The sequence below is a fragment of the Thermothelomyces thermophilus genome, chromosome 4, assembly GCF_000226095.1.
Source record: "Thermothelomyces thermophilus ATCC 42464 chromosome 4, complete sequence".
Taxonomy (NCBI): Eukaryota; Fungi; Ascomycota; class Sordariomycetes; order Sordariales; family Chaetomiaceae; genus Thermothelomyces; species Thermothelomyces thermophilus.
In genome coordinates this window covers 3,038,685-3,054,729 of record NC_016475.1, presented here as the reverse complement: position 1 = coordinate 3,054,729, position 16,045 = coordinate 3,038,685, and the positions used below count along the sequence as shown (strand labels likewise).

The following is a 16,045-nucleotide window of genomic DNA, read 5'->3' as shown; positions in this document are numbered from 1 at the left end:
TGCTGGCCCACCTGAACAAAGTCTCGCCAGGAGATAGATGTTCGGAGGGCCTCTCCGCCGTCCTCAACCTTCTTGATCAGCGATTGCCATGAGACCAAGGCAAGCAGCAGAAACTCTGAAGCACAATCGAGGTCAACTGGGTTTCCATTTTTCATCTCGAAACACTGACCCATGCCTTTCCTTGCGCCTAGCAAAGCAGCCATCTCATGCAACCCAACCGCAACCGCAACCGCAAAGACGGACGGGCAACTATAATAGTGGTACAGGCAGGGGGAAACAAGAAAGAGATGCTATATAAATGCGCGCCCGTCCGAGACCCCGAGATGAAGAACCAATTAGCTCCCAAGAAGGTCAACCAACTCAAGAAAGCAGCAAGTTAGCAAAAACCAGATAGAAAACAATAACACAAGGCTCCATTATCAGCCCAGGCCCCTAAGGCAGACCCCATGCGCCGATATATGCGGCGACGATGAGCAGCCGGCTTTATTTTCAGCCACCTCACAACCCACCAAAATCCATCCGTGTCAATGGACCGCCCCCGACTCAGGCGTCAGGCAAACGGGAGATCCCCGCGTATGCATGCGGGCTTCCCTCTCCCTTCCTCCCTCCCTCCCTCCCTCTCTCTCTCTATGCAATTGTTCCCAACAAGCAAACATGAACATCCAATCCGTCTGCGCTTTTGGGAGGTAGCCAAGGGTAACAGTCACCCTTCTCCCCCGTGGAAAGGACTTGCTCAATTCCACAACAGTGTTCAGTTCTCCGGCAGCGCTCCGACGATGCCGTACTGGCCACCAGCACCAGCGAAAACAATCTTCCTATCGCGGATGGCGCTGTTTTCGATGAGGGTCGGGGACTCGATGTCGTCGGTCGTGCCCTGGCCCGTTTGATAGTTGGCCGAGAAACCCCACGAGTACACCTTCCCGTCCGCGGTGATAGCGAAGGAGTGGTCGGTGCCCGCGGCCACGTGGACGACGTCCTTGATGTCCGGCACGACGGTGGGCACGACTAGGATGCGCGGCTTGTTGCGCTCGTCCCAGATCGTGTTGTCCTCGGAGAAGGACCCGGACGGCTGGCCGACCTGATGCCCGTCGATGCGGCCCCACGTGAGCAGCTCGCCGTTCTTGCTGCACGCCAGCGAGTGGTGCTCGCCGCCGGCGATGCATGTGATCTCGTACGGCTCGAGCGCCTTGATGAGCTGCGGCCGCATCACAAAGCCTCCGTCCTGGCCGGCCTCGTCCTCGACGCCGAGCTCGGCATAGTTGTTGAGGCCCCAGCCGATGACGCGACCCTTGGTGTCGATGACGAACGAGTGGTACGAGCCGCAGGCGAGCTTTGCGACCTTGGCGCGGCCGGGGAGCGAGCCGATGCCGGTGGGGTAGAGGGCGGCCGAGTCGTCGCGTTCGAGGAGCCGTCGGGCGAGCTGGGCTTGCTGGCCGGCGCCCCAGGCGTAGACCTTGTTCTTGTCGTCGAGGGCAAGGACGTGGTTCAGGCCAGCGGCGAGCTGCTTGATCCTGGAAAGCTCGGGGACAAGGGTGGGAGTGCGCTGGATGAGGACATTCCGGCTGAAGCCGAGAACGCCTTCGTTGCTCTGCAGACCAGTTGTTAGCACTGCAGGAATCCTGCGCATCGTCTCGGAAGCGCGCTTGGAAGCCGACTCACTCTAAACGTGCCCCACCCATAGACCTGGCCGGTCGTGGTCAAGGCAAAGGTGGCGCTGTCGCTGGCGACAACCTGCACCCACTTGACGTCATGGGGGATGTTAGACGTGTCAATCTCTCCGGGTGTGCTTTCCTTCGGGTTCATCCCGGTATCGTCGCCATCCTCCGAATCTTCGTCCTCATCATCGACGTCTCTCAGACCGCCCTCCCAGGTCGTGTCGCGACCGAGAGCGCCTTGATCGTTGACGCCCCATGTCAGGATCTTGTTGTCTATGGTCAGAGCGGCAACGTGCATGCCGCCGCAGGCGACCTGCACGACGCCCTTGAGGTTGGGATTCAGACGCGGGCGCTTCACGTCGATAGGCTTCTTCCCGTCGACGCGGACACTGCCAAGGCCAAGCTCGCCGGCGGTACCTTCACCAAACACGAAGATATCCATGACCTGAGTCGGCGGCTTGTTGATTTCCTTAAGTTCGCGCACAGCGCGCTTCGGTGCCGCCTTGGGGGCCGCGACCTTCTTCTTGGCCGGCGCGGCCTCGTCCTCACCCTTCTTCGCGCGCTTGGTGCCCCGCTGGTCGCTAACTCCAGCATCGCCAGCGGCGTGCTCGCCGGCTTCCTTATCTTCTTCCTCTTCCCGCTTACGCTTGACGCCATTGACTTGAGGCTCCGCGACCTCATTCTCCTTGTCTGATTCTTCGACGGCCTTGGCAGTCTTCTTGCGCGACGACGCGACAGCCTTCTTCGGAGCAGCGGCCGCTTTGGGCGCGGCCTTTTTCGAAGCAGTGGCCTTAGCAGTCGTTTTCTTAGGGGCGGGAGCTTTAGCAGTAGCTTTCTTTGGGGGCGCCGCGCTGCTCGCAGCGGTTGTCGATTTCTTGGTCACAGCGGCCTTACTGGCGGCCGGCGCAGCCTTCTTGGGCCTCTCCGAGACGACGGCTATCTTCGCCGCACCAGCAGCCGCTTTGGTCTTCTTCGCGGCCGGGGCAGACTCGCCCGCCGCCGCCGCCGGCGCTCTTTTGGGAGGCATCGCTGGGGATGGTGTGATGCGCGTGATGGAGTTGATCAGGAAAGGAGCTCAGAAAACTTGCGCGATGGTAATATTAACTCGTGCCGAAGGGAAGACCAAGTGATCGAGTGCACAAAGTAGCAACCTTGGTCGCGAGAACAGTTGTTGACGGGAATTGAGAGAGTGAGTGAAAGAGTTAGTGTGTAGGACAAAGAAGTCGAGGAATTTTATCTTTGCAAAGGCGCGACCTTTTCGGGCTCCAACCCGATTTTTTTGTTTTGGTTCCGGGGCATCAGCAGAGCACCTCTCAATAAGGTAACGCGGGGGCCCACAATAACCCGCATCCGGCGATTGTTGTTCAATTTCGTTGCGAAGTCAATTGTACCTGAACAGGCTCGGAAAATAGACAATAAAAATTGTTGCATCTCTAATGCCCGTCCTGGTTCCTCAATTGCTTGGAGTATATTACTATATATCTGTGATATCTAGCCACGTTTGACCCAGATTGTTGGTCAGTTCTTCGATGAGCTCATTTAGTCTGCGTGCGGCGCAGGTACCCGGGTACCCTTCGTCCGGGTACCCTTCGTCATTCCGTAACTCGGAGAGAAATCTTTGGGCGGTGGCTTTAGCTCCCTAGCTCCCCTTGCTTTTTGCTGGCGATCACCCTTGGCGAGACCTCTACAAGACGACCCACTCTGAAGGTGCTGTCGCGCCATTGAACGAAAGATCAAGCCCAACGCGTCGTGGTGCCAGCTGGAATGCACCAACACAGCCCTGCGCCATCTGACCTTTTGGTCGTCCAAGTCGACCGATCAGCTGATCTTCCGCAAGACATTCATGGACTTCAGTTTTCCAAGTTGGCTTGGGATTACCCCCTTCCATTAAGCTTTTACTCTGAAAGTCGCTACAAGTCTATCGCTGGTCGCTTTCATCAAATGTGCATGCAACCCGATATTTGGCTGATTCTTTGTGCCCTCTTGCCTCGACGTTTGACGCGACCGGCGATACGCCATGGCTTCCCTAGGGAGCTGTAGAGCAGGCGGAGATACTAACACTCGGCCTCCTCTTCGCGCTCAGGAGTCACATCGATGCAGAAAGATTTCGGAACGCAGCCGGGAAAGATCGCCGTATGTGTCGTCCTCTGGGGCGTAGAATCGGCGAAGCCACCATCAGAACAATTGGGCCTGGACGAAGTATCGAAGCCGGTTCCTGCATTGAAATCATCGGTGTCGTGATCGAACATCATTGTGTGCCTGTTTCCCGCCATTTTCCCGATTGTTAAACGCACACTAGCCCCTCCCGCAACCTCTCCGTCTAGTCGCTGCCACAAACCCTGAAATGCCCTGTAACTCCGTAACACCGACGCCGTACCGTCGGGCGCAGACCGACGATGTCTGTGCCTGCCCCAAGAAGATCCAGAGATTTATTTCTTGGTGGTGAAATCCGTCTCGTGCTCAGACGGGTTATAACCACCATCCGCAGCCTTCGAGCACGTGCAAGAGTCTGTCCATACCCACGTTAGTTACATTACTTCGGCCCAAAAGTTTAGGGAAAGAGTGAGGGGGCCGACGGGAAGGGTAGACTCACCAGAGGCACGGAGCCCACAATCGCAGGCGTTGCTACTGGGCTTCTGGTTCTCGGTTTCGGCGCGCGCGCAGTTGCACTGGCCGGTGGGACGGGCGCGGCACGAGCAGCGGGCACCCTCGACAGAGTTCTCGGTGCTGGCCTTCTCGCAGTTGCAGTGGAGAGCAGGCTGCTCGCCACAGGAGCAGGTGGCTTGCTGGGCTGTTGAATGAAGAAGAAACAGAAAATTAGTTTATGTTCAAAACGAGGAGCCCGTTGCCGGTTGATGATATTGATGGTTATACGAGGTATGGAGAACACCGCTCTTTCCGCCGGCAGCGACGGAGTTGAGGTATCGAACGAAGAGGAGGGAGGACGGATGGTTGGAGTCGTCATGGGAATAAACTCACCGCAAACGCACTCGGCGCTCTTGCCGCAGCAGGTAGACGGCTTGGACGCCATTGCTAAGATGGTGTTTTGATTGCCTTGTTGGGAAGGTGAAATGTAAGAGGCGAGGTAACCTGAGACGGCAAGTCTTATCGAATACCAGGCACAAATGAGAGAACGAGATCGACGGAAGTTGATTGCAGCGGAAATCTCTGAGAAAAGCAAAGACGAACGTTGAGGATGTCAGAAGTCAAGAGCATCACACAAACTAAGAGCGATGCACAGTGACTTATATACACCTTTATGTTGACTTGGTGTCACCTGTTGGCGGCGAGGCTGCAAGCTGAAACTGTGGGTCCTGGCACAGCCAAATTGGGTCATTGTCGATTCTCTGATTGGTTAGGCGTAAACCTGCAGCCAATGACAGGCGACGTATTTCACATCACCTTTGTCCTTTGTCGCCAGTGTCTCATCGTACTTGCCTTGCTAAGTTACCTTGGGTACCTGACGTACGTTTTTCGATAGGCGGACTATATGTCATGTGCCGACTGACTTTGCTCCCACGTCTTTCGGACCCTCGATCCTGTTTCTGCTTTCCACTCAACTGCCATTGGCCGCACCTGCCGTGTTGCGACAACTTCTCTTGATCTTGGTTTACCAACAAATCTGGCAAGCAGGAGGCACCCAATTGCGCCTTCCTTTGGACTATACCCACATTCGCCCATATAACGCGATAAAAACCAGTTCATTCCAATCCCGTACTGCGGCTGCGTGCTGTTGGCGAGTTGCCAGGGGGGTATCATGGCAGGGTTCGACTGTTTGTGCCGTTGCCGAAGTTGGAAATCTGCGATATACAAAGGCTGTGAAAGCAGTGCCTCGGTGTCAGTGGCGCCCGATTCTTGCGAGCCGCGCCCCCGTCAGAGAGCCAAATCTAAAGAGAGGTCACACCGGGTACATGATTCTCGTCGCTACTGTCGAATCATCATGCCAGCATCGGCACATATAGCATCTGGGGCAAGCACCGGCCCTCATTTTTCTTTTCCGAACAAATACATCTCCACCGTTTGCCCCTCAGCGTCGAGTAAAGGCAGGGGTAGAACAGTCTGTTCCCGAATGACCCATCCGTCATCAGACATCAAATCGAAGAAGGCCCTCTCGGATGTGTGCCTGGGTTTTGTTGCGACTAAAACCTTGGTCTCGACGGGTCCTTCTGGGGCCGAGAACAATTCGGAGTGACGATGGAGAGCTGACAACGTCTTGACTAGGGGCGGCAGAGTGTCGGTGTTGTAGGTGCAGTCACAAAGAACGGCAAGATCGACTGGGCGAGACGAGGCTTTCTCGCCAAATGTGCCATTTGCCCCATCTTCCCAGTCGAGGGGCTCAAAATCGAGACTGGCCGAAGCGTCACCCAAATGATCTGCCTGGCGGGCTATGTTCGCCCGTGCTTTCTGCTCCGCCTCCGGAAGGTCTGTCATAAGAATGTGGGGTCGCTGTCCTGCCCGTCTCAGCGACATGGTTCGTGCTAGACCGATGCCCATGACCCCAACACCGCAGCCAAGCTCGAGAATGTTCAATGGCCGGTCCGGACCCTGCAGGATGTTGCGAAGCATCGGTAACGGCTTGGTGCCAGCTTCGTCCGTGTTACATAAGCAGAGGTCCGCAAGAAGAGACACCACGACGATGCCGGAATCCCAGATGTGGCGTGCGATGCTCTCGCCGAGTTCTTCCTCGATCTGCAGTGTCTGGCCAGCGGCAACATCGCCGGTAGACAACCGCAGGCTCCGGAAACATACGGAGGGCGCACGCCCATCCCCTGGCCGGGGCATGTCCGCATAGACCGCCATGATCAAGCCCCGGTTGCCGGGGAGGACGTCGTCCGTGCCCATCGCTGTCAGCTGGCGACTCAGCGGCCGGATCTGGATGGTCTCGATCGGCTGCGGTGGCAAAGGCAGGTCCAGCTTGAGGACTCTCATGCCGGCTCGCCATGTCGGCGGACTGCCTTGAGTCAAGTTGACCGGTACAAGTTGGTCCTTTCCATCTCGGCGCTCCGTGTAGGCGCCGATGACGGCCAATTGGATGGGAGTGCGAGGCGAGAGGAACGAGTCGCTCAAGTCGGTGGTGATTGTCAGCACAATCTTGACGGTAGCATGCGACCTGCCGGCCTGGACCTCGGGGGGCCGGCAGAATCTTATGTAGTGCATGTTGGAAAATAGGCCGAGTTGCTCATAGCTGAGCCCTCGGGTTCGTTTTCGACCGAGGGCAACGAGATTGGAAATTTTGGGTTTGGGGCAGGAATCGGGGTGCAGGGGTTAGGGTTATCATCGTTCCCTTATCCCCAACACGGCCTCTCTCGTTCTTGCCTCTACTTCAACAACAGCAAACAAGAACACCAACAACAACAGCACCAACGTCCTCAATTCACATTAGAGTCAGGATGGGCATACCATCATTACTCATCGTCTAGTGTGCCGATTAGATAAGGATGGCCTCTTCTCCACCAAGATACGTTAGTCGTTTGAGAGAAGGAACCAAGATGCGGGCCTCGCCGAAACCGCTTGGTTGGTTCCCGGCCGCTGCCGAGCGCCGGGCAAGAAGTTGAGCGCACGCCGCCGAGAACATGACCTGCCTACAGATTACACTAATTGCCATCGCTCTCCTTCCTTGAGGATCAGCTTTTCGTGGTGCAGGAATTATTTTTTTCTGATCCGAAGCAGCAGCCCGCCCGTGCCGACATTCGTCTGCACCATGTCTGACACATACTCAGCAAACACACTACTTTCCACCTTCCTCCGCATCACCGAGGATCGGATCGTGCCGTTAACCCGCGCTGGCGTCTCTTCTGGCAGTAAAGTGTTTGGTGCTGCCATCCTTACTCGGTCAGATCTCAGCCCGGTCACGGTTGCAACCAACAATGAGCGTGTATCTCCGCTTCTCCATGGCGAGATCAACTGCATCCAGGAGTTCTTCGCTTCCTCGCCCGAGGGCCGTCCGGCCACCAAGGACTGCCTATTTTTCTCGACCCACGAGCCGTGCTCTCTGTGCCTGAGTGGGATTGCGTGGGCAGGATTCACTGAGTTCTACTATCTCTTCACCTACGAGGACAGCCGGGATCTATTCTCCATCCCCTACGACATCGACATCCTCGAACAAGTCTTCCGTGTGCCGGCCCCTTCGGACACCCCAGCGACTCTGGCTGCCAGGCCTCTCTACAACCGGAAGAACAAGTTCTTTGCTGCTAAAAGCCTGGCCGATCTTCTCGAGGGTGTCACAGACGCGGCCGAGCGGAAGCGTCTTGGCGACGAAATTGTCAGGGTAAAGGATCTTTACAAGAGCCTCGACGCAACCTATCAGGAATGGAAGAAGTTAGGGGCAGAGAGCGCAAGTGTGTGGAAATGATGGTTCCCTCCAAAATATGCACCAGCAGTGTCGTGTCCGCTTCTGCATGCTAGTCGGAAGAGCATGTATATTTGGCGAGGGAGTTGGAAGGAAATGCGCAATCTCCGATGTCACCGAGTCTGAACATGACGGAAATCGCTTCAAGATTTGACAGTATCACATGCGATTGGGGCATCCGAGCACAAGAGGTGCAACCATTCCCTCCTGAACACTACTGGCTGCGACAGCCTCTTCAACTCCCGCCCGGGGCCTGGAGTCTGTGGCTGCGGCTGCAAGACGGACACTGCGCTCCTTCCCAGCTACCGGATTCTCTCATGTTGACAGCTTGAAGTCTGCAACCGCAGACATCTGCCATTTTGCCCTGCCCCCGCTCTTTCCCACACAGTCATTGCAGCGGTTGCAACGCACGGCACAATCCGAGGGCGCAGCCTGCCCTGTCCGAAGAGCGCTGGTTCCTGACGGTAACCGCGATGGTCCGTTCGCTATTGGAAGGCTCTGAGCCCCTCGAGGCATCGGAAAGACATACATGGCCACAGTTAGGAGCCGTCGGGAGCCCAGTCACCCAAGCTCAACCAGTAGTTGCTGACTTCTCTTCCGACGATGACTTGCCCGCCTCACCGGGACGTTCTCCTTGTACCCCATTACGCACACCCACCACTCAACACTTTGGAATCCATGATTGGTATTCATTAGCGAGTATTTCCCCTAGGTTCGATGTGGACCCCATCCCACGTCATATCCGGACTATTATCACACGTACACCTCCTCCATCGCCAAGTCTCGGGGACGTTGCAGGACAGACGGCCATGGATTCCCCGCCCAACGACGATGAAAATCAACATTCTTCAGAAGCCTACACCTCTGATGCGTCGGAGGACCCAGACATCGAGTCGACATACCCTCAAGGTGGTGGCCGTTCTATTTCGTCCCCGAACCCGTACCGTCCATCTATCCCGGTCCATCCGGCCTCGTGGCCGTACCCTGATCCCGCCCCCGATCCGGAAGACGACTGGGAGCCGGCTAGCCTGTCACAACTGACGCCGGTGGAGCTTACACTGCTCATCACTTCTGCTGGGCTTCGCGTATGGGAGGACTTGGGCGGCGCTGTGTTGTTGTGCGAATCGGATGGAACGACGCGCGCGGAACTGCCGTGGGCTAGAGCAAGGCGTTGCAATGGGCCAACGCTGCCGCTTGCCTACTTTGAAGACACTTGGAGGAGGGTCAACCTCGGGACCGCCACGCGCACCGAGATCGTCGAGCTCCTCGTGGCCTCCCACCTCTCCGTCCAGGAAAACTCAGTGGGCGACCTACGGCTCATTGAGTGGGTCGGACGTGTGCGAGCTATCCTGCGCAGCCCCATCCAGCGTTCTCGGCGGTCGCCCGTTACCTAGAATGGGCGGCGTGATGCTCGGGAAGGCATGCACTTCAGTGGACGTGCTCCCAATCACGGATCGTCGCCTCGACGCTCCCGACCTAACCCTGTGATGTACCCAGCCCACGGGCTACGCCGCCATACCCACGCATCGATTACCAGGAGGGAAGGACGCCCACGCAATACGCGGCCGAGGCGACCAGCATCGCCTCCTTCACGTCTCGGCTCTGCTTCACACCCGACGCATAGAATATCCAGCCCAGCAATCACTGGGGGACCCGATCGTACCAGAGCAGACGACAGCGACCGATCCACTCCCGAATCCGCGTCACCCGTGCCATCTACATCATCTCAGGAGGACGACATTGCACGCCCCTTTCGCCAGCCATCCATGACAGACGGGCAGATTCTAGGACAAGCTGTTAGGCCAATATCAGCTACCGGTGTGGATGACATCGCACGCCCCTTTCGTCAGCCATCCATGACGGACGGGCAGATACTAGGACAGGCTGTAAGGCCAACGTCAGTTATCCTTGAGAGCAGCTCAGAAAGCCCGTCTCCACACACTAGTGATGCCCGACCATCCATGGCGAGTCCGGCGCCACGGAACAGTGGCCGGCACCGGCCTTCCCGTCGCCGACAAAGGTCATCGGCCTCGCCGTCGGACTCTGACATCGCACGGCCCTTTCGCCAGCCGTCCATGACAGACGGGCAAATTCTAGGGCAGGCGGTAAGGCCAACATCGGCTATCGTTGAGAGCAGGTCCGTACGCCCCTCTCGGTACCCTGGTGATGCCCGACCATCCATGGCGAGTTCGGTGTCACGGAAGAATGGCCGATCTATCGGCCGTCGACGAGGATCGTCGACCTCGCCCTCGGACGCTGACACCGCACGCCCCTTACGTGAGCCATCCATGACCTACGGGGAGATATTACAGCCGGTAACAGATCGAAAAACCAAGCGTTGCATTCCCAGCAATCTCTCAATTGGCCTTGATCCTGTACCACGAGGCTCATCAAGGCAGCACAACAGGCAGAGAAGTCTTGCTCATTCGCGAGCGCCGGAGCCTCCCGAACCGCACTCTCAGAGCAGAAAAAGGTCATCGAAGCCAGCCGATCTGCCACTGGAAACGCGCTTTCACGGCCTAGACTCTCGACAGAGTCATGGTGTCAATACCGCCGCCTCTTCGCGTAGAGTTAAGCCATTGAACAGGTCATCGTTTTCACAACTGACCGCCGCTCAAATTTCAGCGCCTGAGAAGATATCGTCTTCCCTATCTTCGAAGCGGGGCCGGGTTCGGGCTACAGAACATGATGACAGACGTCAGCATCGAGAGCCTCCCTTAGGCTCGGAAACTTATCGAGCTGATGCGGCGACCCAGACATCACCACCTCCTGCAGAGACCTCGAGGGCACAGCGCTATCGATCCGCTTTCCAGAAGCGAAAGGATCGAAGAGCGGCAGAGGCTCTGAGGGAGGCGTCAGGGAGTCAATCTACTTTCCACGGAACCGATGCGACGACTCTACGGAAACCGACGGTGTCGTTCCCATCAGGACCACCGCGTGCAACGTTTCCTACGCAACCGGCACCGGCGCCGACAAATGAGTTAGATATAAAGGCGAGAAGCATCTCTCCGGCCAGCTCGTGTCGTTGCAATGGTCCGCCAAGCTCGCTTCTGGCTGAACCCGTCGCCGATGCAGCTCTCTCACCACCGGCTGATGCCATGGCAGGCACCGAACCCTACAGTGGATCGCCTCATCCTGCTCACCCAGGACAAGCGAGAATGCGAATACTTACCGAGAGGCAGCGGTCTGTGTCAATCCTTCTTCCGCCTACACAAGCGCCTGCTAGTTCTTCACACGGTTCGGCTTTCGAATCGGGCGCGCGGACATTAGAACATAGCCGAGCGACGTTTTGGGACTCCTCTGCATCTTTGCCCCATAGATCAAGCGCAGCATCTCTTCGGGCACCCCGACCAAGGCGAAACTTGTCTGTTGTCATACCAAGGTTAGAAGGGATGTCAAGTGATGACCACAGTGATGGCTTGCAAGCAAGCGAGAGTGAACCTATTCAACCAGCCGCTTCGCACTTGGAGATACCAACACAACAGTCTTTGGCATATTCGCAAGCTGGACAGCTTCCAGGAGACTGCGAGGAATTCGAGTCGATACCAGCTATTCAGAGCGAAGATGCCAATACTGTTTGGGTGGACTCTCAAGTAGCTCAGCATCTCAGCCCCCAGAGGTACCAACAATCTGCACAACCGGACGCAGCGAGGCGTTTTTCCGAGGACTGTGAGAACATCATCCCGCAAGAACGAGCTCCCTGGGCACCGCGGGACCCCCCGCCGACCTTCTTCAAACCGCGGTTTTTTCCTCCAATGTCGCCGACTACGTGGCGGAATAATTTCGCGAGAAGACGGAAGCGGAGGGTATCGACCGCACTGCCAGAGAAACCGTCAAAGGAGGCACCGGAGAATACCCCTGATCTAAGCTCGACTTCGCAGACTGAGAAGCGCAGCTCAGGTGCAGACATACATGATGCAGCGCAAGAGACTTCCCATGGCTCGGAGAGAATTCCACAAGGACCTTCGCAATCCCAATCTGGCGACTCGGTGACCGATGTCGATGCAGAGACGAGTCCGTGGCAGACCGTGCCCGACGATGCATCAATCTTCGTGTCGGAGTCGGAGGACGGCTCCAGCATGCACAAGATTAAGACTCCAGGGACGCAGGATTTGAAACAGGCCAAGGTATGGTCAGATGAACGTCATCTGGTTGATTCGTCGGGGGACGAGTCGGGGAGGTTGCGAGAGGCGGACAATTCACGGCAGGAGGTTCCAGAGTCAGCGTCATCATCGGCACAGCTAGCCAAACTCGATGAGGCTCGACATGATGAGGGGTATTTTAAGGGAAAGACGTTAGAACAGGGCGGTGATACGCGCTTTGACGAGTGGGTGGCGGCGAAGTTGCGTGAAAGCCAGCGCTCGGAGTCGGAGTGCGCGGAAGCGGAGAATTGCGTGCGGGAAGAGGCTCCCGCGGGCCAGTTACAGGCCGCAGAGCCGGTGCATCAGCCGAAGCCGCGGAAGCGAACAGATCCCGAGATTGCCTCCACGGAGCCGGTACAACCCACGGAACCGGAGCGGTATATGAAATCACCACGGGCCCTGGAAGAGGAGCAGGTTCCTGTGCATGAACAGGATGCAGAGGCTGAACGGCATGCGGAATCCCAGCCGCTTACGGAAACGGAACTAGACGCAAAGCCTGAGAAGCAGCAGGATTCAGCCAACGGGACCGAAGGATCAAGGCAAGAGCAGAACGCATCGGCCCCGGAGCGTTCTAAGAGATCCAAATCCAGCTTTGATTGGGCCGAACTATCCGGCGATGACGACCCTGAGATTGGGTTCTCCGAGTGGAAGGAGAGAAACCTGCCGGGTTATCAGACACAAAGCCGCCCTCGATCAGAGGCGGCCGGGAAGCCGGAGAAGCCAAAGGAGACCGCTCGGGAGCACTACGCCTTCGTGCCCCAACCTCAACCCGCGAAACCAAAAGCGTTGGTGAAGACAAAACAAAAGCCGGCCAAATCTCCAAAGTCAATCGCAGCGCCGACCGAAACCATCACTGCAGAAGCAGCTTCGGATACCGCCCCGAAAAAGATGCTGTGGAGCCAGATTGTTCGGGGAAGCTCGACAAAGTCCAGAACTCCAGCAAAAGCGCAGAGTGGATCGGGATCAGTGTCAATGTCTGGTCAAAAGAAGAGCGCAACGCCGTGGCGTCGAGTACAGGCTCATCAACCTCCAAGTGGCCAAGAAGAAGATTTTCCAGCTCTAACAGCAAAGGAAAAGGGGAAACGCGTAGATCGGAAAACCTGGAGAAGGGTCCAGTCATCAGAGCAAGCCAGTGTATCGACCGGAAAGGCGAAAGGGAAACAGCCAGAGCCTGTGAATCCCTTTCACGCGCTAGAACCGCTCGTTGAGCGTGTTGCCTCGACGGCCAACGCAGGGTCTCCCAAGGAGGAGAGTGACTGGGAGCGTGACTGGGAGTCTGGGCATGAGGGGGAGGGCGAAAGTTCGAAAAGAGCGGCAGCTCGGGAGCCTGCGTGGATGCGACAGGCCGCCAAGGATACGGAAGCAAAAGAACAGGCATCTCCTCTGGGGCCTGGGGAGTTAGTGGGTGAGAAATCCCAGGAAATGGCAAGCCATGATGAAGGTGACAGCTTCAGGACTGCTCCAGCTCAGGAACATGGAATAGCACAGCAGGAGACCGAGAGCGAGACAACTCGGGGGATCGCAGCCCCTGGTTATAGAAGCGTAAAAAAGCCGCGCGGAAAAAAGGGCAGTAAGAAAGAAAAGCGCCAGCCCAAGCACAGGACTCCCGCAGAGACTGCTAGGCCCAGCCCCTCCGCCACAACCGTTTTGACGGGCGATCCATCTATGCCACACTCTCCTACCCCGTTATCACCGAACCCGTCGGAATGCTCTTCCACCTCCACCCTCGGCCGCGCGAACCCATCCATCCTCACTCCCCTGGGAAGTCCTAAGCACCCGACTGGCGCCAAGGATGAATTCACAGAGACACATGCACCACCTGGATCACCATCCCCCCCGCCGCCGCCGCTGTCATCACCACTCCCTTTGGGGGACGGAAAGCCGGCCCCCACGCAGCCGCGTACCACAAAACAACGAAGGAGGATGCTGCGGCGGCAACGACAAGAGCAAGAACAACGGGAGCAGCAACAGAAGCCTTCTTCCCCTACGCCCGACGTGCCTGTGCGCCTGTCCAACACGAGTATCAGCGACGTCGTCATGGGTAGGACCTCAATGATGGACCTTCTCCGGGTGGGGCCGGTGGCACGGATGCCGCTGCCGCTACCGCTGCCGTCTGCGAGGGCGGATGGGGATGCAGATGACCGCAGCCGTGGCGGTGACGTTCCTGGGCCGGCGTACCGGTGGACGCCGCCGCGGTATGCCAGGTACGAGGAGTTGGAGAAGATGATTGCACAGCAGGGGGTGGCGGAGGAGGCGGTGTTTGATATGGAGTTGGCGGAGAAGAGCGATAATGATGATGAGAGCGATGAGGGGGATGGTAATGACGATGACAAGAATGATGATGATTCTGATGATGATGATGATGATGGGCATGGCCATGATGACGGGGAGGATGGGCATGGCCATGATGATCAGGGTGGCGAGGAGGACGAGGAGGATGACGATGGGGGGGATGAGGGCGGGGATGACGAAACGCAGGAGGAGGCTGCGGACGACGACGCCGTGAGAGCGTCCCAAATCCTACTGCAAATTCAGAGGCGGGTTGCCAACTTTGTACCAGCGGATCTGGACATGACGGGGGAGCAGTGGATGAGAAGGGTGGGAGAGGCGTGGTTTGGGTCTGATGTGGGAGATAAAGCGAAAGAGTAGCGTGTACATATACGTAAACGGGTATCTTTTTTTCAAGTTTCGTCTGCACTCTCATCACAGCGCAGGTCGGGCTTAGATTCGGGGGGTTGTTGTTTGTTTACTTTCTACTCGATATGGACAAGAGAGCACCTTTTCGTCTCACAGGAAGAAAAAAAATAAAAAAAATAAAAAAAAAAAAAAGGGGGCAAGAGTCCAAGGGTAAGAATGACATGAAGTACTGATGCTCGTAATACCTCTCCGAAAGAGAGAGAGAGAGAGAGAGAGAGGAACTATGCTACCTCGAGTAAAGCCTTTGCAAACTCTCTTCATGCTAACCTTGAATTGCAGTACATACAACCCAGTTCACTCAGGAACGCAGTGGAGCGCCTGTCTGGTGATGACGTCCTTAGGGCCCGCATGCACTAGTGTACCCGAGCGTTTAGCGCCAAACGCGGGGTTGCGGGAGCGGGGCAACTCTGTTGTGTATGTAATTTGTTACACTATCCCTTCACTAAGCTGTTCGCGTAGTTACTTGGCACGCTGGGCAGGCTTGGTGGGGATGCTCAACAACATGTCCATCCTCCCTGACGATGCTAGAGCCGAAATGGCCCATAATCACCGGCGACAAAACCACCAAGAGGCAAACAAATAGTAGAACGATTACTTCGAACGCCGCGGTTTACTGTCTTCTCTGTCTTTTCTCTCTTTTCTCTCCTCTTCCGACCGGCGTTGCCAATCTGGGAATTCTTATGTCGTTTACGTCGTTCCTGTCAAGGTCCAGTGGGTTGGACTATGGCAAGAAGGAACGGACCAGCCAGTGTTATGTACCCCGCGCTTCCCGCCAGAACCAACTCACCCAAACAACTCGGGTAAGAACGCTAAACAACTCATGGAAACCCCGCTCTAGTGTACCCAGCGCATTACTTGCATGTAAACCTACTGTACGCACGCACCAAAATGGACGTATACATTGCGCTAGAGTGGTACAGGGTCCTGGTCTGGGGTGGTGGTGATCAATGAAGCGCAGGATAGAGTTATGTACTGTATATTTAGTTTTTCGATAGGTTGGATCCTGTCATCGCGGTTTTGTGGGTGAACCATGGCGAGGAACAACTTCTTGCGACCTGTCGATTTTTAGAGTAGCGTCTGATAATACGAGAACCTGGCATCCACGTTAGTTAGGTTTGAGTGTCTGGGACATCGGATCTGAGATTCTCTGCTGGTTTGAGTTTCCATTACCATGCCAGGAAAAAAACCGAGCCCCACCGCCG

At 56.6% G+C, this 16,045-nt stretch overlaps 5 protein-coding genes across 5 annotated transcripts; 2 read left to right on the top strand and 3 right to left on the bottom strand.

Annotated features, from left to right (window-relative positions):
* Positions 1–607: 607 nt before the first annotated feature.
* Positions 608–2,785, bottom strand: MYCTH_2307107 (uncharacterized protein). The gene is made up of 2 exons (XM_003664312.1): positions 1,660–2,785; positions 608–1,588 (listed from the first exon to the last, which is right to left on the bottom strand). The coding sequence occupies exons 1-2, from the start codon at positions 2,680–2,682 to the stop codon at positions 752–754; spliced, it is 1,860 nt and encodes a 619-aa protein (XP_003664360.1). The 5' UTR covers positions 2,683–2,785; the 3' UTR covers positions 608–751.
* A 721-nt stretch (positions 2,786–3,506) lies between these two features.
* MYCTH_2315634 (uncharacterized protein) lies at positions 3,507–4,799 on the bottom strand. Its single transcript, XM_003664311.1, has 3 exons — positions 4,635–4,799; positions 4,249–4,446; positions 3,507–4,164 (listed from the first exon to the last, which is right to left on the bottom strand). Exons 1-3 carry the CDS (start codon positions 4,684–4,686, stop codon positions 4,085–4,087), a joined length of 330 nt encoding a protein of 109 aa, XP_003664359.1. The 5' UTR covers positions 4,687–4,799; the 3' UTR covers positions 3,507–4,084.
* Positions 4,800–5,526: 727 nt separating this feature from the next.
* Positions 5,527–6,897, bottom strand: MYCTH_2307102 (uncharacterized protein). Its single transcript, XM_003664310.1, has one exon. The coding sequence runs from the start codon at positions 6,810–6,812 to the stop codon at positions 5,640–5,642; it is 1,173 nt and encodes a 390-aa protein (XP_003664358.1). The 5' UTR covers positions 6,813–6,897; the 3' UTR covers positions 5,527–5,639.
* Positions 6,898–7,177: 280 nt separating this feature from the next.
* Positions 7,178–8,364, top strand: MYCTH_2307101 (uncharacterized protein). The gene is made up of 2 exons (XM_003664309.1): positions 7,178–7,205; positions 7,299–8,364. Exon 2 carries the CDS (start codon positions 7,357–7,359, stop codon positions 8,005–8,007), a length of 651 nt encoding a protein of 216 aa, XP_003664357.1. The 5' UTR covers positions 7,178–7,205; positions 7,299–7,356; the 3' UTR covers positions 8,008–8,364.
* An 871-nt stretch (positions 8,365–9,235) lies between these two features.
* On the top strand, positions 9,236–14,933 carry MYCTH_2307099 (uncharacterized protein). The gene has a single exon (XM_003664308.1). It carries the CDS (start codon positions 11,760–11,762, stop codon positions 14,793–14,795), a length of 3,036 nt encoding a protein of 1,011 aa, XP_003664356.1. The 5' UTR covers positions 9,236–11,759; the 3' UTR covers positions 14,796–14,933.
* The last annotated feature ends 1,112 nt before the right edge of the window (positions 14,934–16,045 follow it).